A 25,631-nucleotide genomic window follows, 5' to 3' on the forward strand; every position below is an offset into this window, starting at 1 on the left:
AGACGCTTAACCGCTGTGCCACCCAGGCACCCCTACATCTCTATTTTTTTAATGTTTCAAATTGTTATAGTGATAGAATGAGATGCAGAGACAAGCAATATTGGCGAGAAAAGGAAACAAAGTTGGGGAGTACAAGATAGGCTTTTTGTCATTCTATCATTAACCTTTTAGGTGAATCATATTATTTTTAGTTCTCAATTTTCTTCGTTTATGAAGGACATATTAAAAGTTCCCTAGTTCAAAGGGGATCTGTAAAATTCAAAAGGAAAAAATATATACAAAATGCTTGTAGGCTCTCAGAAGAAAGTAGAAAAGCAAAGAGCAAGTGGTAACTTGCTCATCTCGTGGTTTCAAAGACCTAGAAATAAGACTTCAGGTTCAAGGTGACAGATTGAATTTTTTTTTAAGATTTTATTTATTTGTCAGAGGAAGAAAGAGAGAGCACAAGCAGGGGGAGCAGCAGACAGAGGGAGAAGTTGAGCAAAGAGCCCGATGCTGGACTCGATCCTAGGACCCTGGGATCATGACCTGAACCCAAGGCAAACGCTTAACTGATGGAGCCCCCCAGGGATCCCAACAAATTGAATTCTTTTGTTTATCTCCAGTCTCTCCAGGTCCAGGACATTTTACCTCACTGAGAATAAAATAATCTTAAAAAGCATAAACTCACAACGTATAGAATGGAAGGGATCAATTCCTGTCTAGGGCCATCCATCGCACTGGCTATCTTCTCTGCCTAAAACGGAAGAGAAAATCCCTCACTTCCTTTGTCTTTCTGTGAATCTCATCTCTGAATGAAGGCTCCCCTAATGGCTCTGCATTCCTAATCCCCCTTGCCCTACCAAACACGCTTTTCAGTTCTCTTCCTTGGGGGGGATTTACCTCCCATAACATACTGTAGACTTTTTACTTCTTTATTATATTTTTTCCTCCATTGCTTCTCCACACTAGAATGAATGCTCTTTTGCTCACTGATGTATCCCGTGTGCCTGCAGCAGCGTCTGTATAGTAGGAACTCACTATTTGTTGAATGAGTAAATTAAATGTTGGTGGGGTTTTAATACATGTTCAGATGGCAAAGGAGTGAGAGGAGTGGTCTCTGATGAAGTAGGTAGAGCGAGTCGAAGGACAGAGGCCAGGAGGAAGCCCACAGACTGCAGATCTTTGAGGATCAAGACTTAAGAAAATAACTTAAAAAAGATTTGAGGATTGAGAGAGAATTGAAAAGAGAATCAACTTCCTCACTATCTAATCTACACCTAGTGTCTTTGAACCTCTTCCATTTCCAGCTGTCTCTTGAACAACACAGGGGCTTAGGGACACCAATCCCTTCACCCCCCCAGCAGTTGAAAATTCACATATAACTTTTGACTCCCCCAAAACTTAACTATGTGATAGCCTACTGTTGACCAGAAGCCTTACTGATAACATAATTAACCCATATTTTCTATGTTTTATGTATTATATACTTTATCCTTACAATAAAGTAAGCTAGAGGAAAGAAAACGTTATTAAGAAAATCATAAGAGAAAATACATTCATAGTACTGTGCTGTATTTATTGAAAAAAATCTGCATATAAGTGAATCTGCACAGTTCAGACCTGTGTTGGTCAAGGGTCAAATGTATGTCCTTCACCAGTATTACCTATAGGCACAAGATTCAGGGATAACAGACAGAGTATCCAACCAAGACAGGCTATTATAAAGAAGACATTGCAAAAAGAAAATTATCCTAGAAACTCAAGGAAAAATAAACTTTTGTAAGAACTCTAGGGAACGCCTGGGTAGCTCTGTTGGTGAAGCATCTGCCTTCGGCTCAGGTCATGATCCCAGGCTCCTGGGATCCAGCCCTGCATCTGGCTCCCTGCTCAGCGTAGGAGGGATACAGCATATCGTTCTGCAATGCATACCATTTACATGATCTTTGTAATGATTTATCTGATGATGGCCATAGAACAATACTGGGGGAGAGGTCCTGAGGAGTAGTGTGACAGGGGTAAGTCCTCACCGGGGCATGCTGTATCTGTTCACCAAAGTAAGAGGAAAACAGAAAATGTCAGAATTTTTTTTTATTTTTTGAACCGTATGAACACTTCACTTTGTATATGGAGGCAATGACTAGAAAGAACAGCTAAGTTCAGATGTTCGCCCCCGAGAAGTACTGAAAGTCTGTGGGACACTGGGGCTTGGGCTTATTGTTTCTATTGTAAAACTTTTAGGAAAAATCTTGAAGCGTTTATTTAAAGATGTCTAGTTGATAGCCTTTTAAACAGGTGAAAAATTCCAATAAGAGAAATAATAGAGGTTTGGCCTCAGGCTGGTGGAGGAGTTGACAAAAATGCAGACATTGCTCAAAGACACAGGAGAGCACTGTGAAACTGAGTGAATCTTCTAAGGATAATCCAAAATATCCCAAAATAACTGAAGTTGCTTCTTTGACAGCCCTAGCCCGCCTGCTTAAAACCAACTGGCCGGGGGCAGGGGGAGGGGGGCACCTGGGTGGCTCAGTCGGTTGGGCGTCTGACTCTTGATTTTAACTCAGGTCATGATCTCAGGGTCAGGGGATCAAGCCCCATTTCAGGCTCCACGCTCAGCGGGGAGTTAGCTTGGGATTCTCTCCCTCTGCCCCTCGCCCTTCCCTAAAATAAATAAACTTAAACAAAAATCAACTGTGATTTTATCCCCACTGCCACCAAATATATATATAATTACATACATGGAGAGACTTACTGGTTCCACACAGTCTGGAATCTTCCTTCCTTTCATTTATTTATTTATTTATCTATTTATTTATTTATTTATTTAAAAAGTAGGCCCCATACCCAACATGGAGCCCAACACAGGGCTTGAACTCACAACCTGAGATCAAGACCTGGACTGAAATCAAGAGTCAGATGCTCAGATGACTGAGTCACCCAGGCTGCCCCTTGCTTCTTCCCCTTTCTCTTACCTCCCTCAGTCAACTCTCTTCTACTGGTACTTGCACTGGTTCCTTGAACACGGCCCTATGCTAGGATCGTCCCTGAAGCTTCTTGGATTTACACCCGCATCCTTGTCAGCCCTCATTGCCTGCCCTCAGGGTGCCTGTTTTGTTTGTTGTAGAGGTATGCCCTCTCTTGGTTCTCAAGTCCTTCTTAAAAGTTGTTATTTTCTTGAGTTTTCTGTTCCAACGTCTAGGGCTCTTCTCATACTCCCAAGAGTACTCGGGAAGTACTTAAAATGGCTCCAGGTTAGCTTTTTCTCCCATCTGTGTATAAAATGAAAATAAACCTCCACCTTGAAAGGTTAACATGAAGATCAAATAGAATGCATGTGAAATAAAGAATGAATGAGAATAAATATTTATTTCGGGGGGTGCCTGGGTGGCTCAGTCACCAAGCATCTGCCTTTGGCTCAGGTCATGATCCCAGAGTCCCAGGATTGAGCCCCACACCAGGCTCCCTGCTCAGCGGGGAGTCTGCTTCTCCCTCTCCCCCTGCTCCTCCCCCACCCTGCCATGTTCTCTCTCTAGCTCTCTCACTTTCTCAAAAAAATAATTAAAAATCTTAAAAAAAAAAAAAAAAAGGCGCTCCTGGGGGGCTTAGTTAAGCGTCTGCCTTTGGCTCAGGTCATGATCCCAGACTCCTGGGAGAATCCCGAATTGGGCTCCCTGCTCAATAGGGAGCCTGCTTCTCCCTCTCCCTCTGCCTACTGCTGCCCCTGCTTGTGCTCTCTCTCTCTCTGTTAAATAAATAAAATCTTTTAAAAAAATAAATCTTTAAAAAAATTATTTTTGTACCTACTATGTGCTAGGCACTTTACATACATTTCTTCCCAATTTTTAATATCCATATAATATAGGAATCCTGTCCTTGCAGCCTCTGCTTTCCCAACCAGATTTAGCCATAATCACCAAGGACTTCAGCTAGGTCATGTAGCCCGCCCTGGTGCTCCCTGGTCATGCATGAGGGAGGGCTGAAGGTGCTGCCCCTAGCCTCACATCCATCATGCCTATGGTAATGGAGTTCCTGGTACCCCTTGAATCCTCTCCTGTGTTTTCTCAGATTGTGTAGCTGATTTGTGCTACCAGACTGTAACTTTCTCACTTTTCCTTCACAGATGGTCTGGAACCCCTGCCCTGAGCCTGAACCCCCTTTCCTGGGGCCTTGACCTGCTTAGCCCTGCATAATTCTCCCCCACTCACATTCTTTCTCCGATGGAACCTTGTTTCAAACCTGACGACCAGAGCGGCAATGTTCTTACCTGCCAAGAAACAGCACTCCCTCTTGCTCTTGTTTCCTCTTTAACATGCGAGACCCCCTGACCCCCACTCTGCCCCATCTCTGCCCTTGGATTCCATCCCATGGTGTGAATTAAGCTGGGCCAGTTTTATCCCTCTGGATATTTTCCTTTGAGCTCTGGTTGCACCCCATTTTGCCAGAGTCCTGCTCTTCAAACCCTCTCTGAGTCTCACAGCAAGACTGTTCCTGCTGGACTCAGCTGCTCACATGTCCCCCTTTCCCACCCCAGTGACCTACGCTACTCAAGTCTCCAGCCATTTGTGGAACCCACGCCTTGAGGGACTTAAAGCCCTCAAGGTCCATATCTACTCCATTCCCCAGGAATAGTTAGGACTGATAGTTAGGAATGACGTATGTTTACTTTTAAATCCGTGGGACTTAGCCATCTTCTTGATGGTATCCATGTCCAAACTGTTGAGGCGAATATTCACTGTGAAGTGGTGGTAGGGGATGAAGTCCCCACTTTGGCAATGGTCACATCTGTGGGCATTTTCCTCTAAAAAGCGCGCACATTTCAAGTGCATGGCTTTCTTTTCATCCTTCAGCCACAGTTCATAGGCTGTCTTCTGCATTATAGGCCTGCAAAATCGAATGATGTGGCACTCGATGACCTCACTTTCCAGCTCATGGAGCTCTTCCTCCTTGCCATTAGCTAGGGAGAACAGAAAGGCACCGGGTCAGCCCCTGCTGCCTCGCACACATCCGTTCCTTGACCAGGTGTGCCTTTCACTGAGAGGAAATGGGAGTCACTGCCAGGTTCTACTCACCCATTCCTTCACTGGGCTTCAGAGACAGTGAGCGATAATTGACCTCAAATGAGGCCGCATTCTGTTTTAGGGCCGTCCGGAGCTCCTTGCCATTCCGGAAACAATAAAAGACGTTGGATTCCACCAGAGTCGCCAGGGCCTTGATCATCATCTTCATGTTCCAACAAGGCAGCACCTCGAACAACAACTCCGTGGTGAAGGTCAGGCCGATGATGGCAGCACATCTCACCAACATCTGGTGGGAAAGGCTCATGCTATCCAGCTGAACCAGAGAGATTTCTGCAGGTGAAAAGCCACACAATAGGAGACTGGTCACCTGTCCGTAGCAAATTACGTTCTAGAGACGGACAACTGTCCTGCTCTGCACTGCTTCTCTCACAGGAACCCGGCCACGCCAAACCAAAAGAGATTATTTGCTTAGGACCTACTTCCCAGACAGCGCATGTGCTAGGCACGCAAAGGAGGCAGGTCCTGCTATCTGAGATACTCACGGCATAATGGCCAGACCAGAGCAAGACAGATTGCAAGGTGTTCGGGTTTTGTGCTAGAGCATGACAGGGTTGGTGAGGAGAGGGGAGGTCACGTGGGCCACGGCAGTCGGAGGACAGCGTGTCCATCCACCTGCTATGTTGACTTCTCCAGCTGGCCCTTCCTTGTCTGTCCCCCTCACTGACTGCCTCCTCCTAGCAACAAGACTGCTCTTGACCTCCCCTGAGACTCACTCGTTCCTGTGACAGTCTACTACCATCTCGATGCTCATGACAAAGCGCCAGAGAGCTTCGAGCTCCAATTCCAACTTCTCACCTAAGCGTGGGTGTCACAGTCACATGGCTTCCTGGACATCTTGACCAGGATGTCCTTCCATTACATCACCTGTGTCAGGACAAAATCGGAATGTCTCCACTTGTCCACAGAACACTGCAGAAGCCAAGCTAGCCCACCTTCCTACTTTCGTAGACATATTGAATGAAGCCAATGATGCTTTTTTTGAAGACTGAGAACCTCAAGGTGTCCCTAGGTCATCCATCAAACATTTTCAGTTATTTATAGATGGCATGACTTGGAGCTGAAGTCATACTAGAATATGGCTTGAAAATCATCTTTCTTTAAAGAAATAATAATAATACAGCTTGGATATAAATTCTATGCTTGTCATTTCTTATAAATGTAAATGGCAGAAAAAGTTTCAGTATTTGATTTTCTCTCTCATTATTGGGCTTTGATTTAATGACAAATGTACTACATCTCATTCGTTTCCACAGTTGAACTAAACTTTGTTCAAATCAGACTCCAGAATATGCCCAGGGAAGCAGGTGGCTCCAAATCAGAAGCAGAAAAGCTAAGCCTTCCATGGAGACTTCGACTGCCTGGGGCAACACAACACAGACAACCACCGTGGTCTGTTACTGTCTTCCTCTCTCCTTTTCCCACAGTCATCTTAGAGAAAGGAAAAGGGGAGTCTAAGTCCTGGAACGCCAGGTCAAATTTTCTTTACCTTTTAATGATGCTGGCGGTGACAAGTTTTTCAATCTGACACCACTGGCGAGGTTACAGACTTCTTCACATCCCTCCTCGTCATTAGTGAATATTTTTAATTCATCGGTTGGCCTACTAAAATTCTCTGTAGGAACGAAAAGGAAGGAAAGTTGAGAGTCATTGTTCTGTCATTATCTTGATTTTCCAACACACTTCAAGTTGGATCTTATGAGAGAAACAGCAGGTAGAGATGTGTGTTGGCTCATCAAATACTTTGGGATACCATTTAGCATAAACTAAAATATGAAAACCTAAATGTACTCCAAAAGTATTGATAATAACTACTGGAAGTCTTGGAAGTCTTCCGTAGTATATGCAGTTTTACAGAAATTTGATTCAAAGACTATCAGGATGTATCTTATAGTATGTAGTAATGTATATTTGTATGCACATTCAAATATCCACACTCAGATGCAAATACATCTTGTGGGAGACTGTACTCAACTTATAACACGGTTATCAGAAAGAGATATTGAAAACGGTGAGGTTGGATAGTACATTTGTCTGGTAACTTTGTCTCCTAGGACTCCAAAATGCATGACTTTCTTATTCCTCATGTAACACCGTGATATGTGATGTGGAAATACGAAGGTGAACATAGCTAAGTTTCTAATCTCCTGGAGAGATAAGATATGTACACAAAGGACTACACCTCCAGGCAGTAAACACATGCCATGTGAGTGGCACAGGGTCAGAGAGTTCAATGTCGATACGGTACAGACCTTTTGTGCACCATAGCCTGTGAAGGCTATAAATGTGAACAGTGCACGCTTCCAACCCCGCGGAGCTTAAAATCTTAGAGACAGATACTGAAGTAATTAGTCATAATGCCAGAGTGACTCAAGAGCTAAAAAGCAAAGCGTAGTGTGTTGTGAGAATAGAGAAGAGAAAACAACTCAGTCTTGGTGGATGCTGAAAGGCTTCATGGAGGAGAAAGTATTTTGATTGAACCTTGAAGGATGAAGGCATTTTCCAAGTGGAAGACCAAGGGGCGACCAGTGTAAAGGCACAGAAGTCACAGAGCACCCTGCAGATTAGGGGAGCATAAGGAAACCTGGGCAGCTGGACTCCAGCGTGTGGGGCACTGGAGCGCGACCAGGGAACGTGTATTGGGACAGACAGTTTGGGAGCAGAGCATGGAAGGCATTTGACAGCACATTATGAAGTCTGGACTTTATTCCAAAATAAAGGGGGACTATCAGCTGCTTTTAGGAAGGTAACACTGGCAGTGTGTATGGGAGAGGCAAGAGAACAGGAGAGAGAACACTGTGTGACAAACGGTAGCGACGGAACATGAAGCAGTGATGGTGCGAAGGAGGTACCTCGTGGTTCCGCGAGGCATATGGAGGAAATGGGTCTGAGCAAGCTGGTGATGGAGCTGAGACATGAGTGTTGCCAAGAATCAAGCTGGGAGGGGCGCCTGGGTGGTTCAGTTGGTTGAGTGTGTACCTTCAGCTCAGGTCATGATCCTGGGGTCCTGGGATCGAGCCCCAGATCAGGCTCCCTGCTTGGTGGGGAGCCTGCTTCTCCCTCTCCCTTCCCCCACCTTGTGCTCTCTCTTGCTCGCTCTGCTCTCTCTCTCTCAAATAAATAAATAAAATCTTAAAAAAAATTTTTTTAAAAAGAATCAAGCTGGGAGATTCAGAAGGAGGTGCAGTATGGGAGGGAGGGTGATGCATTAAGGTTTAAGTAGGTTGAGTTTGAGGGGGTCTAGAAGACCATCCAATGGGCAGTCGGGAATATACCATCTAAAATTAAGAGTGAGGTTAAGGTTGAAGATTACACACATGCATACACACACACACACACACACACACACACACACACACACGAAGACTGGAGAACAGATGGATAATTGAAGACATCTGGGCAGAGAGAACCAAGCTAGCAAAGAAGAGGGCAGAGGATGGAACTTGAAGAAAGCTGCCATCGGAGGAGTAGGCCCAGGGACAGGAGCCAAGCTGAGGACTGACTGGTCAGAGAGGTCAGGTGGGGGGACAGGAAGAGTTGAGAAGCAGGGAGGCCAAGACAGGGGAGAACACCCAAAAAGGGGCCAGGTATGAGTGTGTATGAGTGTGTTAGGGGTGGGAGAGTGGGGTTCAAGGCACAACTTGGTCCATGCTCTTTTATGCTTTTTCACGTCCCTTTCTAGGACCTAGCAACTGGGATGACCATTCTTTCAGTCCCTCAACCAGTATCAACTGAGCACCCCTAGGTACTGGGCATTGTTCTGTGGTTGAAGATTCCAAGGTGTATGAGGTTTCCTGCCCCACTTAATTTTCAATTCCAACAGCGGCAGAGAGACAATGAACAACAGATAATAAATTGATAGGATAATGTCATAATGTGATTTAGTTGTATGAAGGAATAAACCCGGTAACAGAGACTCACAAGAAGGTGCAGGGCCAGGGAGGCTTTCTTTAGCTAGACTGGGGTAGAGAAAGTCACCCTGAGCAGGCAACACCTGAGCTGAGGGAGAGAGAAGCCACCGGTGTGAAGCGCCTGAGGAGAGGGGACAGCGTGTGTCCCAGCAGCGGAAATGCCAGAAATGCAGCCGGTGTGGCCAGAGCACGTGCAGACCACTGATGAGGCCACATAGGTGAGGAAGTCAGGTCCTGCAGGATGTTTCCCGCCCTGGCTAGGAGGCTGGATTTCATCGTAGGCTCAGTGGGAAACCACTAAATGCTGTGAGTATGTTTTTAAACAATCTTTTTATTTGGAAAGTTTCAAACTTACTGAAAATTGTAAGAATAAAACTGTGTATGGACTCTTTATTCAAATTCACCTGCTGTCAAGGTTGTGCCTCATTGGCTGTATCCTTTGTTTTCTCTATATGCACATATTTTTTTCTGAAGCATTTGAATGCAAGTTGCACAATTCCTGCCCCTTTACCCCAAATACTCTACTCTGTATTTCCTAAGAATGAGATTCTCTTACATAACGAGAGTGCACTTCCAGCTTCAGAATATTTCATATGGAAATAGGAATTCCCCTCCATAGAACAATTTTGTCAACTGACTCAATAATGTCCTTTAGCATTTTCTTTTTCCAATATAGGATCCAGTCTAGGATCACGTACTGTATATAGTTGTTTTTTTTAAAAGTTAGGTGAAATTCATATACAAATAACCAGTTTAATGTCTACAATTCAGTGGCATTTAGTGCATTCACATTGCTTGCAAGCAAAACCTCTCTCTAGTTTCAAAATTTTTCTTTCTTTTTTTCTTTCCTTTCTTTTTTCTTTTTTTTATAAAATTTTACTTATTCATTAGGGAGAGAGAGACAGAGAGAGAGAGAGCATAAGCAGAGGGGAAAAGTAGAGGGAGAAGCCGATTCCCAGTTGAGCAGGAAGCCCGACGTGGGGCTCGCCCCAAGGACTTGCAGATTACGACCTGAGCTGAAGGCAGACACTTAACCATCTGAGCCACCCAGGTGCCCCAAATCTCAAAATTTTTCAATCACCCCAGAAGTTACTGAACAGTTTTAAAGGAGTAACCTGTTTTGAAACGAGCTCTTAACAGACACTGAATAAATGTTTGTCGAACAAATAAACAAATATGTAAAATGTAGGAACAGAAAAATGTAAGCTCAGTAGTGTTTATTTACAAATTTCCTTTTATTAATTCATTGGCTAATATATTACTGTAACGGACTTATCTAAAAACAATGATCATAGCACTCATTGTCTATCTGATGATCCGTTACCCTCCTTAAAACTAATCTGACCAAGAAAAGCCTTTTTCTGACCGTTGTTTAATCATGGTTACCCAGAAAAAAAAATTAGCTTTCTTTTAAAAAGCAAACTTACTTCTGTTTCACTTCTCCTCTAGATGTGACCACTCTGGCCATGTGGTCCTGTGGGCCTGTCATTATACACAGAATGAGAGGCAGCAGATGAAGCCCTAGACTGAAACACAGTTCATGGAGGGACATGGGGCCTCTGAGCTTCACTCAATCACACAGGAGACACAGGGAGTTTCAGGAAGCAAGAGGAATCTTTTTGTGAAATTTCTCTTTTTATCACCTTTAGGCGATAATTTTCTGTCCTGCTATATACAGAAAACCAGCACCATAAGCTCCTTTATTACAAACATTCATCAAAACATGGCACTGATTTTCCATGTACATTCTCACCTTTAAATTTGTCTCAGAGGAAGGCGTTGTTATTCTGCAAGATAGCAATGTTAATGTGCACAATGCTTATAGCTGTAAAACCGTCACTTATTTGAGAACTTCCAATTCTAGAAAGATGGAGTAGACATGTTTTTGTCTGTTCCTCCTGTTAACTACAACTAAAAACCGTGCTATTATATATAAAACAAATATAAGAAGACACTGAAGGTGAAGAGAAGTCAGAATGGTTGGGGACATTGGGACCCAAGGAACAATACAGCAGTGATTTTCCTGAGTTTTCTTTTTGCCTTATATCTCAGACTTGGAGTGAAGAATCTCACGACCCAGAAACAACAAGGGTTGCAAACAATAGTCTGCACGTTCTGCTGAAGGACCAGCAAAGGGGCAGCTGGCGAGACAGAAAATTTCTAGACAATAATCACTTTACTTCAGTCAAACAAACAAACAAAAAACAAAAACAAATAAGTGTAGTCCACACCTGCTCCCACCAGCAAAGGCTGAGGGAGAAGCCTAGGCTTCCATCCCAAAAGCTGAAAGCAAAGAATGGTCAACCCAGAGAATCCTAAATTCAACAAAAATATCTTTCAGGAATGAAGGGGAAATCAAGGTAGTCTCAGATAAAGGGAAATTAAGACAAATGGTGGCCAGCAGGCCTACCCTGAAAGAATGACTAAAAGACATTCTCTAAACAGAAAAGAAACAATAAAAGAAGAAACAGAACATCAGAAAAGAATAAAGAACAGGAGAAGCAAAAATATGGGTAAATACAATAGATATCCCTTTTCCTCTTACGTTTCCTAAATTATGTTTGCAGTTTAAGCAAAAATTATAACCACCACCTAATGTGGTTCTAAATGCACACAGAGAAAATGTTTAAAATAATTATAAAAAGTAGATGGCAAAGGAAGGTAAAGAGGGGTAAGGTTTCTAATCTTTACTCAAACTGGTGAAACATACCTTGAGTTTTCAAGTGACACCAGTAGACTGTGATAACATACGCATATATTATGTAATAGCTAGAGCAATCACTAAAAAAGCTATACAGGGGTGCCTGGGTGGCACAGCGGTTAAGCGTCTGCCTTCGNGGGGCGCCTGGGTGGCACAGCGGTTAAGTGTCTGCCTTCGGCTCAGGGCGTCATCCCAGAGTCCTGGGATCGAGCCCCACATCAGGCTCCTCCACTGGGAGCCTGCTTCTTCNACAGGGGTGCCTGGGTGGCACAGCGGTTAAGCGTCTGCCTTCGGCTCAGGGCGTCATCCCAGAGTCCTGGGATCGAGCCCCACATCAGGCTCCTCCACTGGGAGCCTGCTTCTTCTTCTCCCACTCGCCCTGCTTGTGTTCCCTATCCCGCTGGCTGTATCTCTCTCTGTCAAATAAATAAATAAAATCTTAAAAAAAAATAAAATAAATACATGAAATTGTACAGAGCATGTTCTCTAAATATAATGGAATTAAACTAGAAACCAATAACAGAATGAGAACGAGAAAGTCTCCACACACTTGGAAATAGCATTCTTTTCAATAATCCATGACTAAAGAGGAAAACTCAAGGTAAATTTAAAAATACATTGAATCAAATAAAAATGAAAATACAATATATTAAAATTTGTGAGACACAGCTAAAGCAGTACCATGAGGAAACTTTATAGTACTAAAAATGCATACATAAGAAAGAAGAAAAGTCTCAAACTGCTAATCTACACCTCCAACAATGAAAAAGAGCAAATTAAATTCAAAGCAAGCAGAAGGAAGGAAATAATAAAGATAAGAGCAGAAATCAACAAAACAAAGGGCTGAATCTTTGGAAAGATCAAGAAAACTGACAAATCTGTAGTTAAGACTAATAAGAAAGAAAGAAAATACAAATTACCAATATCAGGAATGAAACAGGGAATATCACCACAAACCCTGCAAACATCAAAAAGATATTAACTGAGTACTCTGAACAACTACAGGCACATAAACTTGAGGACGTAGATCAAAGGAACCAGTTTCTCAAAGCAAACAAACAAACAAATCTATCACAATTAATATAATATAAAATAGTTCATTTGAACAGCCTCATAACTATTAAGGAAATTGAAATTTTAATTTAAAAACTCCCCAAAAAGATGTTGAGGTTTTTCCTTAAACATTCCTTGTCTAGCAAGCAAAATGGGGGAGTTTCACCTCTTGATGATACCCCTGTCCCCCAGGAACACCCTACCCATCATTAGAGCTTATGATTCACATGGGGAAGAGGCTTCTTCAAGACAGAGCAATGCAATACTTGTAACTTCTGTAAATAGCCCCATCTTTCAAAGTGATGTCATTTCTACATTTGATATGCTTGTATTTCTGTAGGATGTATACAGTTTAGGGGATTTTTTTGTTTGGTTTTATTTTTTAGAAAAGTCAACATGCTTATTTTTATTTATTGCTTGAAAAAGATCATTTGAAGAAAAATAAATACATTTTCAACCAACCAAGCAACAAACAAAAACTCCCCAAAAAGAAATCTCCAGGATGGGATGGTTCCACTGGAGAATTTTACCAAATATTTAGGGAAGAATTATCTCCAATTCCACACAATTTCTTCTAGGACATAGGAGGGAATAGTTCCCATTTCACTTTACAAAGCTAGTATTACCATGATGTCAAAAATAGACAAAATAACAAAGAGAAAGAGGGAGAGAAAACTACAGAACAACACCCCACATGAGTATAGATGCAACAATCCTTCACACCAGATTAAGCAAATAGAATTCAGCAATATACAAAAAAAATAATAGGACATGCCTAAATGGAGTTTATTCCAGGGATGCAAGGCTGGTTCAATATTTGAAGGTCAATCAATGCAATCTATCATACAACAGAAAAAAAATTTACATAATCATAGCAATTAATGCAGAAAATCATTTGATAAGATTCAAAGCTCATTTATGATAAAAACTCTCAGAAAAATAGGAATAAATGGGAACTTTCTCAACCTGAAAAAGAGCATCTACAAAAAAACCTACAGCTTACAGTATACTTAATACTTAAAGACTGAATGCTTTCTCCCTAAGATCAGGAACAAGGCAAAGATGGCTACTCCTACCACTCTTATTCAACATAGTGCTGGAAGTCCTAGCAGGTTGAAAAGACCAGAAAAGGAAATAAAAAGTATACAGACTGTAAGGGAAATAATAAAATTGTTCCTTTTTGCAGATGGCATGATTTTGTACATAGAAAATCCCAAAGACTCTACAAAATAAAAATCTCCTAGAATTAATAAATGAGTTCAGCAAGGACACAGGAACAAGATAAATGCATACAATTCAGTTGCATTCCTACATACTAGCAATGAACATGTGAACATCAAAATTAAAAACATATAGCATTTACAACATATTTTTTACTTTATTATTTTTTTAAGATTTTATTTATTTGACAAAGAGAAAGAGAGATCACTAGCAGGGGGAATGGCAGAGGGAGAGAGAGAAGCAGGCTCCCACTGATCAGGGAGCCTGATGTGGGGCTGGATCCCAGCACCCCGGGATCATGACCCAACAATATATTTTAAAAAAAGATTTATTTATTTACTTAAGAGAGAGAGAGAGAGAGAGAGCACAGGGGGAAGGGGCAGAAAGAGAAGGAGAGAGAGTCCCAAGCAGACTTCACACTGAGTGTGGAGCTTGACTCAGGGCTCAATCCCATAACCCTGAGATCACGACCTGAGCTGAAACCAAGAGTCCAATGCTCAACCAACTATGCCACCCAGGGACCCCTACAATATTTTTTTTAAAAAAGAAATGTTTCAGTGTCAATCTAACAAAACATGCACAGGATTTGTATGGTTGAAAACTACAAGACTCATGAAAGAAATCAAAGAAAATCTAAATAAATGGAAGAGACATACTATGTTCATGGATTGGAAGACAACATAGAAAAGATGTCGATTTGCCCCAAAGTGATATACAATGCAATGCATATATATTGAAATTCCTACAAAAATCCTTCCAAAGGGGCGCCTGGGTGGCTCAGTTGGTTAAGCAGCTGACTCTTGGTTTCTGCTCAGGTCATCATCTCAGGGTCTTGGGATCGAACCCCACATCAGGCTCCACAGTCCACACTCAGCAAGGAGTCTGCTGCAGGATTCTCTCTCGACTTCTGCCCCTCCCCCTGCTCATGCTCTTTCTTTCTAAAATAAACAAACAAATCTTTTTAAAAAAGCCCTCACCGATTCTTTGTAAATACAGATAAGATTATTCTAAAGATTTATTTATTTATTTGAGGGAGTGGGGAAGATGGAAAAAATCTCAAACAGACTCCCGGTTGAGTGGAGAGCCGACTCGTGATCATGACCTGAAACCAAGTGTCTGACACTCAACCGAATGAGCCACCCAGGTAGCCCCACACAAGATTATTCTAAAATTCATATGGAAAGGCAAAGGAACCAGAATAGCTAAAACAGTTTTGAAAAAAGAATAAAGTAGGAGGAATCAGTTTACATGGTTTCAAGACTATATAGCTATACTAATAAAAACTGAATAGTATTGGTAAAGGGATAGACACATAGATCAATGGAACAGAATAGGGAGCCAAAAATACACAAATATATCCAACTGATTTTTGACAAAGGTGCCAAAGCAATTCAAGGAAGAAAATATAGCCTTTTAACAACTGTTGCTGGGGCAAGTGGACATGCATGGGAGGTAGGAAGGGGAAAAGAAGGGCTTCAACCTAACTCTCATACCTTATATGGAAATTAACTCAAAATGGATCACAAACTTAAACGTAAGATGTAAAACTTTGGAAAAAAAGGAAAACACATATTGGGAAACATTTTACGTCTAGGGATAAGCAAAGAATTCTTGGATTTGGGGCGCCTGGGTGGTTCTGTCAGTTAAGTGTCTGCCTTCAGCTCAGGTCATGATCCCAGGGTGCTGGGATTGAGCCCCACATTGGGCTCCCTGCTCAGTGGGGAGTCTGCTTTTCCCTCTCCCTCTGCTGCTCCCCCCCCCAACTTGTGTGCTCTCTCCCTCTCTGAAATAAATAAATAAATAAATAAATAAATAAATAAATAAATAAATACAATCTTAAAAAAAAAGAGTTGTTGGATTTGACATGACTCATAAAAGGAAAAATTGATAATAGAACTTTGTCAAAATTAAAATACTTTGAGAGATCTTTTGCAGAGAATGAAGACAAGTCACAGAGAGAAAATATTTGCAAACCCATGTCTGAGAAAGGACCCATATCTAGAATAGATTAGAAACTCTCAAAACTCAACATGAAAAAAACTCCAAGCAATCCAATTAGAAAATGGGCAAAAAGCATGAAGAGATATTTACCAAAGAAGATGTAGAGATGGCAAAAAAAAGCACATGAAAAGATATTGAACAGCATTAGCAATTGGGGAGATGCAAATTAAAACCACAATTAGATATTGCCAAATACCTAACAGAATGGCTAAAATAAAAAACACAGTGACATCAATTGGTAGCAAGGATGGCAGAAAATTCCAGCTCCCTGCACACACTGTTAATGGGAATGTAAAATGATATAGCAGCTTTGAAAATAGTTTGGCAGTTTAGGGGGGACTGGGTGGCCCAGTCAGTTAAGCTTCTGACTTCGACTCAGGTCATGATCTCAGGGTCCTGGGATTGAGACCCTGCTTCAGGCTCCTGGCTTAGCGGGGAGGCTGCTTGTCCCTCTCCCTCTGCCCCTCCCCCTGCTTGTGTTCTCTCTCTCTCTCTCTCCCTCTTTCAAATAAATAAAATCTTTAAAAAAATTTAAAAAATAATTTGGCAGTTTAAAAAAAAGAACAAAAAAAACACAACACTGTAACTACCACATGACCCAGACATTGCACTTCTGGGTGTTTATTCTAGAGAAAGGAAAACTTAGCTTCACACAAAACCCTGTACACGATGCTTGTAGGAACCTTGCTTGTAATAGCCCAATGCTGTGAACAGCGCAGACTCTGCAACAGGTGGATGGGATAACAAGCGGTTGGTGCATGCACCGTGGACCGCCACCCAACAAGTAACCACTACAACCCACCGAGACACACGACCACCTGGAGGACCCCCAGAAAGTCATGAGGAGTGAAAAAACCAACCCCAAGACATTATACATACTGTATGAGTCCAGCGAGATCCCATTCTTTTTTTTTTTTTTTTTTTTAAGATTTTATTTATTTATTTGACAGAGAGCCAGCGAGAGAGGGAACACAAGCAGGGGGAGTGGGAGAGGAAGAAGCAGGCTCCCAGCGGAGGAGCCTGATGTGGGGCTCGATCCCCGCGTGCCCTGAGCCGAAGGCAGCCGCTTAACAGCTGCACTACTCAGGCGCCCCCAGCGAGATCCCATTCTTAAAATGACAAAATTACAGATTACAGGTTGCCAGGGGTGAAGGGGGCGGGGGGGGCGGGCGGAGAGGACAGAAGTGGGTGTGGCTATAAAACAGGCAACAGGAGGGATCCTTATGGAGATGGAAAGCTTCTGTGTCCTGACTGCCTTAGTGACAATATCCTGGCTGTGCTATTATACTGCCAATTCGCACTACCGGGAAAACCCGGTAAAGGGTGCACGAAATCTCTCTGTATTATTTGTTTTTAAAAAAAGAGGTAGCAAAGTAAGTATTATTGATTCAGGTACTTCATTTATACTCCAGGAGGTTCCCAGAGTACCTCCTGTGGTGTCAGACACAGAGAAGGTGATCAGTAGGTGTTTGTTGAATGAATAAATAAAAAAAGATTTGAGTTCCTTTAGAGCCATTTTATAATCGCTGCCTGCCAAAGAAGGTTGTGGCTAGTCCTTAAATATCAGCAACTAAATGGCATAAGTGGCATTGGAACTCTGGGCCCCTGGCTTCAGGGCCCAAAAGTTCTCTTGATTGCATCTTTTATACTCTCTCTTTCCAAGGAAGAGCTAATATCTCTTCAACCGTCACAGGTCTCCTTTATATTTTGTTGCTGTTTGCTAGCACGTGAATTTTTCTCATTACTGCCAACTTCCTAACCAAGCATGTGCACCACAGACCTTTCGTTGTCATTCAGGTTCGCTTTAATACTCCACATTCTGGAAAGCATCCTTACCCCATTCTCCCTCCCCTTCGCTAAAATTATTCTCCTAAAAATCCGCCTGGCCTCCTTTGTGCCATTATCTTACATTTCATCCTCCCCTATGTCTCTGTAGCGTGGGAACTTTGTTGACAATTCACTTTGAGCTAGACGTTTTGCCACTGGAAGTCAGGAATTTTCTCCCCTCGATTAACATCGAACTCCCCCTTCAGTGTTGATTCTGGGCTTTAAGATTCCCCAGTGCTCTTCCATGTTCTTTCCAAGGCACACGTTCTCCCACCCAGTTCAGCGAGTCCCCACAGGAAATGTTAACTTCTCTCGAAATCTCGGATATCGGGTCCAACACTCCTTGCCTCCCCAAACCTCCTGACCCTACAGGATGCTGTCTATGGAAAAGCCCATTCCTTTCCTCTCGCAGAAGGAGTGAGAGAACGAGTCTTAACCAGGGGACTTACTGAACAGGTTATTCCAGGTCATATTGGTCTTTTCCTCAGACTCCATCGGTTGGAAAACGAGTACCCTGTGATGGTCAAGGTTTTTTAGCAATTCTTCACAGTAAAACGGAATCCCACAGCTTCCCTCCACCAGGTACCTGCAGTAGAAACAAGGCGACCTGCTTACACCCAACAACCATGTTTTACAAAGGAATAATATTTGACTCATCGAATTATTTGAAAATAACTCATTATTTGAAAATAATAGTATTCTCTATTTGTTTCCATTTGTTTTCCCTTTTTAGGGTTGCTTGTTTTCTTTTTTTAAAATTACATAAAACATTTACATTTTTTCAAAGCCTAAAATATATAATTAGGTACATCCTCAGTGTTGCCTCCCTTTCTCATCTTATAAATAACCATGTCAGTTAGTTTCTGGTTTATCTTTTCAATGTTTCTTTTTGAAGATAAAAACAAACGCACACAGACGTATTCTACCCCTTTCTTACCTAAAAGACAGCATGTTATCCCTACTGCACACTTGGCTACACCTTGTCTTTTCAGTCAAGATTATATCCTGCTCATCCCTCCACATCAGTAGATCGTCTCCTTCTTTTTAACGCTCTGTAGTGCTCCACTGTGTACTTGTATCCTATTTTATCCTACTTATCCTCTCAGAGATGGACATCTGGATTGTTTTCTGTCTTTTGCTAATACAAATAATGCTTTCATAAAACTTTGTCTATATGTCCCTCTCTCTCTCTCTCTCTCTCTTTTTTTTTTTTTTATTTGACAGAGAGAGAGAGAGCACAAGTAGGGGAAGCTACAGGCAGGGGGACATGGAGAAGCAGGCTCCTTGATGAGCAAGGAGCACGACATGGCACTTGAGCCCATGACCCTGGGATCATGACCTGAGCCGAAGGCAGAGGCTTAACTAACTGAGCCAACCAGACGTCCCCATGTCTCTTTATAGCTTTGTTAATAAATCTTTGAGATAGATTTCAAGAATTGGGGTTGCTGGATCCGAAGGTAAGTGTACATATATATGCACACAGACACATGAAATATACATATACACATAGAAAGAGAAAGACAGAGCGAGAGGCAAAGGGCAAGAGCATGCCAAATTCATGCCTGGAGTTATTTTAAATGAGACTTTGTCCCAGACATCTTTCTTCAAGAAGCAAAGCAAACTCATTAGAAAGAATGGATGCAGATACCAAGGTGGGGTGTAAACAACCAGCTAAAGAAGGGGCGCTGTCTGTTTTGTTAAGGTGACCACTGTCTGGACCCCAATGGGGGAGTCACAGAGCTCAGAGAGCAGTGGCTAAAAAGCCAGCATTCCAGCACCTGCCACAGCAATCCCAGCTTACATTACTGACAGCCGGGTGGGACCTTGCTTATCTGCAGGTTGTATCTTTATTTACTTATTTTTAAAAAATATTTTCTTTATTTATTTGCCAGAGAGAGAGAGCGTGAGAGTACAAGCAGGGGGAGCAGCAGGCAGAGGGAGAAGCAGGCTCCCCACTGAGCAAGGAGCCCAATGAGGGACTCAGTCCCAGGACTGTGGGAGCATGACCTGAGCTGAAGGCAGACACTTAACTGACTGAGCCACCCAGGCGTCCCAGGGTGTGTCTTTAAAGCTTACCAGTTTGCCTTTTATGACACTTGCCCATGACGACGCCCCCTGTCACTGTTGATTAAACTGAGCCTGCCCATCCCCAGCACGATGAAAGGGAAGCAAAACTGATGTCACTGAGCAAAGTTCGAGAAGGTGTAACAGGAGCGATAACAAGGAGAAGGTGAGCAGGGTCCATCATACCATCCATGATCAATGGCTCTTTTGAAAGGAAGGCCCAGTGAAAATACTGAAATATTTACTTTCAGATTTATCTTAGGAAACCTGATGAAGTCTGGGTCTGGGGAATGGACACGGATGTGAAGACCTCAGGAGAGAAACAGGATACCCACGTGTCCAGTTCTTTGGAGATGCCCCTGACATTGAGGTCTAGGCAGACCTTGTTGCGGATGTCCTTCGGCTGCACGGCTCCAAGGGTCACATAGGTGGTGTCCCTGTTCTTCATTATGGCACTGGCCGCTGCGCAGGGTAAGTCAATGAAAGGAGACAGGGACATGATGATGAAGATAGGAACCGTCCGGATAAGCTTCTCCATAAAGGCCCAGGAGGCTGAGTCAATAAACTGGCCCTCATCGATGATGAAAATAATCCTTTCCTCTTTCACTGTCTGGACAAAGTAGAGAAACACAAAAGTGCTGTAGGATTTCGGATTTTTATTCATGTGTATGCACGGATGATACTGTGGTGCTCAGCTAAAATCTTCTTTCCAATACATTTGTATTAATGTAGATTCCACTAACTTGGAATTTGTGGCAATTTGGACAGAGCTGGCTCGAATGGGTTCTTACTTTGTCAAATCCTTGCGTAAAGATAATGCAAATTCGTGGGATAAATGGGGTTGTAGCCAAGTGAAAGTACCCGCTACTGATATGTTTACCACACGTCATTTTAGTCTACTGACAAATGAAGATCTCCTGGGTTTATCTAACTGACATTTGTTCAACCAACATGTATCTATTCAGCACATACTCACTGAGCACCTGCTGGGCCAGGGGCTACATACACGGTGCTGAAGGAAAGCAAGCTAGTTGATGCTATTCTAGCCCGAACCGTGGTGTATGTTACACTTGAAAACAGATTACATGTCCCCTTCCTGGTGTGGGCTACCTTTCCCTCCCAGTCTGAATTATTTATTCACTCATTACGCATTTATCACCCCTCAGGGGCAGGAGTTGTTCTAGGTGCTGGGGATACAGTATTGAACAAAGTAAGAGCTTACATGGTGGGGTCAGCCCCTCGCAGAGCAAGCCCTGCATTGCACTGCGTGAGGCCTAAATGGAGAAGAACTTCCCCACTCTCACTGCTGCTCTTCTCTTCTTTTGGCCCCCTCTGGAAAGACACTCTGTTAACCCGTTCTTCCCCTCCACATTTTTACAAACGAAAGCAGACAAGCCTACTTCAAAATGTCAGATTTCATAAGACAATCATTATAAAGTATTATAACCTGTTTGATTACATATACATAATAAGTCTACTCTTATAGCCCCGTTCTGTTACCAGATGCTTAACTCTTCACTGACCTTGAGGACATTTTGATTAATGGGGAGGTTAGCGTTACATTTGTTTTGGTTTTGACTGATACCTTCAAAAATACGGGGCAGATAGGAATGTGAGCTTTCGCTACATGATGGCCTTGTCAGCGAATCATTTGTAAACCGAGGGAAATCAAGCAGGAACGAACAAAGAATGAATTCTATTGTCCGTCCTAGGCCCTGGTTTCTACATATTTAAAATGGGAAGACTGGATTGGATTCTCTCTAATGTGACTAAGAGCCAACATTTACATTGCACTTACTATGTTCCAAGCACTGTGTGATGCTCTTGGCATAAATTAACTCATTTACTCCTCAGAACATTCACAGGAAGTGGTCCTATTGAATCTGTTTGCTGAGAAAATTTCAGTGAAGGAACTTGCCAAGGTCACACAGATAGTACACGATCTGAAGATTCCTGTCATGGCACTTAGTTAAAGCGTAGCTTTAGTGCTGGTTTCCAGACTAGATCGTGCAGCAGAACCAACTGAGGAGCTTCAAACCAAAAACCAACAACTGAACAAATTCCTAAGCCCAGCCTAAGCCTCTTTGAATCTTGACGGGGTAGAACTGAAATATTCGTGGTTTTTGTTTGTTTTTTTTTTTCATTTTCTACAGAGGGTTTTTTTTTAATTCAAGTATAATTAATATACAATGTTATATTAGTTTTAGGTATACAATCTAATGATCCAGCAATTCCATATATTTCTCAGTGCTCATCAAGGTAAGTGTACTCTTAATCCCCTTACCTACTTCCCCCAGCCCCCATCCACAGGCCCTCTCTCAACCACCATTTTGTTCTCCGTACTTAAGAGTCTGTTTTTCTATTTGTAAATCCGTGTTTTTTAAAGAAGCTTTCTGGATACTTGTAACACAAACAGTCCAAAGTCTGACATTTTGAAATTACTCATATTGCCTTGCTTATTTGCCTGAAGTGGAGAAGGAAGGAGAAACTTAAGACAATGCCACCAACTTGCATTGATCATTTATAATGTGCTAGACACTGGGCTGCTCAACAGTAATATAAAAATGAATCAGGCTCCCTGTCCTTAAGAAACTCACAACTGTATGGTGACTAACATAATATAATTTAAAAAAACCATTAAAATAAAAAAAAAATAAAAGAAACTCACAATCTCTTAAGTGGGACAGACACATATATAAGGAACAAATTGTCATAGTGTATGGTAAATATCATAAGAAAGATGTTCAGAGTGCTACAGAAGCAGGTTAGAAGAATTAGTCATGCCTAGTGCTTTGGGGAGTTTTCACCAGCGAAGTGACATTGAAGGATGAATAGCATTTCTCCAGGTTAAAAACAACGACAAATCTTGGCTTTTATGTCATTTGTCCTGGGAATTATTTGGATAGTAGAAGGCATCGTTTGGTGCGATCTGCCTATGCTCTGGCAGTTGTATGGAGAATGAGCTGGAGTGGAGAGATAAGAGGCACAGAGATTCGTTGGGAAGCCATGGAAATCGTCCGGGAGAGAGAGACGTCATAACCACTTGGATATACTGCATCTCAGGCAGAGGGAGAAGGAAAGCGGGCTGGTTTTAAGGAGAGGCCAAACCCCTAGGAGTAATGTTAAGGGGACTCCTTTCAGGCACAGCTAAATTCTGAACAGACTCTTGACTTGCGGTTTGGAAGGAAGGAAGGAGGAGGAGATGTGAGAGGTGTTAGGATAAAGCTTCCACACAGTTCAAAGCTTCCCGCCAGAGGCATCTGAACCCCTCAGGCCATCTCCCGTTTCCCTTCCCCATGACTTGAGACCCACACATGCACTTACTTGCTCCAAGATCTTCATAAACAATGCTTCCAACTGCTTTTGCTTTTTTAAGGTGGTCATCTTGGAAACCTCTCGTGAAATAGGGAACTGTATAAAGAATTATGGGAATATTCAGTGAGGGAAAATAGCAAAGGGAGCTACTAGCTGTGTGACTTTGGGCAAATCCGTTTACCATTCTGTGCGTTCAAATCCTCATGTGTTAGATGATTCATAGGGTCCCTGCCAGCTGTGCTACTCTATGTCACTGAACCTAATAGACACAGGACATACCAGGGCATGCTCTCTTTTTGCCCTGGCAGTCCCCTGTGGGAGCAGAGGGACTCTGTGCCTGGCACCAGCTAGGAGAGGAATAGCTCTGATGGAAAGGTGAGAAAAAAATGAATCAGCGGGTGGCTGTTTGGATTTTCTCGAGTATGGTATTTCTAGATACTTCCAATGTCTCAGGAAGGTAGAAGCTCATTCAAGGAGGATTGGGAGCCACTTCCTCATCACCCAGAGTCTCCACATGACAAAATAAAAGGATAACAAATGGCCAAGAGGGGTGCCTGGGTGGCTCAGTCGTTAAGCATCTGCCTTCGGCTCAGGGCATGATCCCAGCGTTCTGGGATCAAGCCCCGCATCAGGCTCCTCCGCTGGGAGCCTGCTTCTTCCTCTCCCACTCCCCCTGCTTGCGTTCCCTCTCTCGCTGGCTCTCTGTCAAATAAATAAAATAAATATTTAAAAAAAACAAAACAAAACAAATGGCCAAGAGATGCTAAGTCATCCAACTTCAGGCGGGAGCTGCTGCAGGTACCTGCCACCCTCCTGCAGAGACACCATCTAGCTGCTCACCTGGACATGGAAGATGTCATTCAGGAGACAGTGGAACTTCTCAACCAACAGAGTCTTGACTTTATTTTGAAGGTTGGTCTGTCGTTCTTTATAATGTTTACAAGTATCCAGACCTAGCACATTGGCCATGAGTATCTGGATGGTATAGAAATTCTGATGGAAGCTGATCTTAGTCAAAGCGATAGCAATAGTCCTGTTTATAAGAAAGCCGAGAAGCAGAAAAGAGTTCTTAAATATATTTTTTGAAAATAATAAAGGCTGAAGGAAAGCTCTGACTCTTCCTATTCAGTGTTACAACAGCAATTTCCTGAACTATCTGGAAGCTATTCTTTACTCCTGCTTCAGATATGCTCCCCTCATTCCTCTATGTCCCTGAGCCCTCCTAATTGACCCTAGCTACGTCCTCTTCTGCAGTCCCATCCCCACCACCTTGCCCCAAGCCCTCAGACTCTCACCCACACTGCTGAGAAACATGCTACTACCCCTGCCTAGTCCCATGATTCAGGGCATTGCCTTTACAGAAGCCTGACGTATCTGGAGAGATGCAAATCCTCTCTCCTATTTACAAGTTTTTAGTGGCTCCCACTGCAGAAATGTCTAGACTTCTTTTATGTGACATACCAGACTTTCCCAGGTCTCATTATGTCATTCTTGCCACTCTGCCCAGCCGTCTACCCTCCACCAACAAACTAGTGAGAGTTCCCTGCACACCCGGAGCTGTTTCTTCTCCCCATGCCCTTGTGTAAGCTGTCTCCCAGCCTGGCAGCTTACACAGCCCTGTCTGATCCCTCATTTCTCCTGCTTATCTGCAAATCTCAGCTCAGCTTCAGCCTCCTGGAAATCTTCCCTGGTGCCCCGAGTTTGGGTTACAGACCCCTCTTTGTACATATCCATCACGGTCCTCACCGCATCCTATTTTTATTCTCTTCCTCTCCTCTTCCCTGAGAGCTCTTTGAGGGAGGGGATCAGATATTACTCATATTTGGGGCATTAGCATTTGTCATGGGTTGACTCATGTCCCCCCCAAATTCATATGTTGAAGTCTTAGCCCCCAGTACCTCAGAATGTGATCTTATTTGGGAATAGTATGGTCACTATAGATGTAATTACATAAGTTAAGATGAGGTCATACTGGCGTAGAGGGGGCCCCTAATCCAAAATCACTAGCATTTTGATAAGAGGGAAACTGGGACACAGACAAGGCACAGGGAGAACACCATCTAAAGATAAAGGCAGAGATTGGGTGATGCTTCTTCAACCCAAGGAGCACCAAAATGGCTAGCCAACCACCAGAAGCTAGGGGGAAAGGCATGGAACAGACCGCCCCTCACAGCCATCAGAAGGAACCAACCCAGCTGGCACCTTGATCTCAGACTGTCAGCCTCCAGAACTCAGAGACAACACATTTCTGTTCATGGAGCCACCCAGTTCGTGCTACGTTGTTACGGCAGCTCTAGCAAACCAAGAGAGCACTCAACAGGTCCTGGAACATAGTAGGTGCTTGATTAAGTGACGGGATGAATGAATAAATGTCTTCTGGTGATGCATTATTTCCTCAGCAATGTTCAAGTTATTTATAAACCAGCCATTCTTAGGCTTGACATTAAAAAAAGAATAGAAAAGCAGCTAAGAGTAATATATGGT

At 42.8% G+C, this 25,631-nt stretch overlaps 1 protein-coding gene across 4 annotated transcripts in view; it reads right to left on the reverse strand.

The window, feature by feature from the left end:
• Positions 1 to 25,631, reverse strand: part of ADCY10 (adenylate cyclase 10) — a 78,768-nt gene that overhangs the window by 21,237 nt on the left and 31,900 nt on the right. For all 4 annotated transcript variants that reach the window (XM_034666684.1, XM_034666685.1, XM_034666683.1 and 1 more), the window contains 7 exons: positions 23,988 to 24,180; positions 23,157 to 23,243; positions 20,168 to 20,442; positions 18,218 to 18,354; positions 6,544 to 6,669; positions 5,049 to 5,327; positions 4,643 to 4,933 (listed from right to left, as the gene is read on the reverse strand). In XM_034666684.1, coding sequence (XP_034522575.1) covers positions 4,643 to 4,933; positions 5,049 to 5,327; positions 6,544 to 6,669; positions 18,218 to 18,354; positions 20,168 to 20,442; positions 23,157 to 23,243; positions 23,988 to 24,180 — 1,388 coding nt within the window. The remainder of the gene's footprint in view (positions 1 to 4,642; positions 4,934 to 5,048; positions 5,328 to 6,543; positions 6,670 to 18,217; positions 18,355 to 20,167; positions 20,443 to 23,156; positions 23,244 to 23,987; positions 24,181 to 25,631) is intronic.

This window comes from Ailuropoda melanoleuca, chromosome 8 (genome assembly GCF_002007445.2).
Source record: "Ailuropoda melanoleuca isolate Jingjing chromosome 8, ASM200744v2, whole genome shotgun sequence".
NCBI lineage: Eukaryota > Metazoa > Chordata > Mammalia > Carnivora > Ursidae > Ailuropoda > Ailuropoda melanoleuca.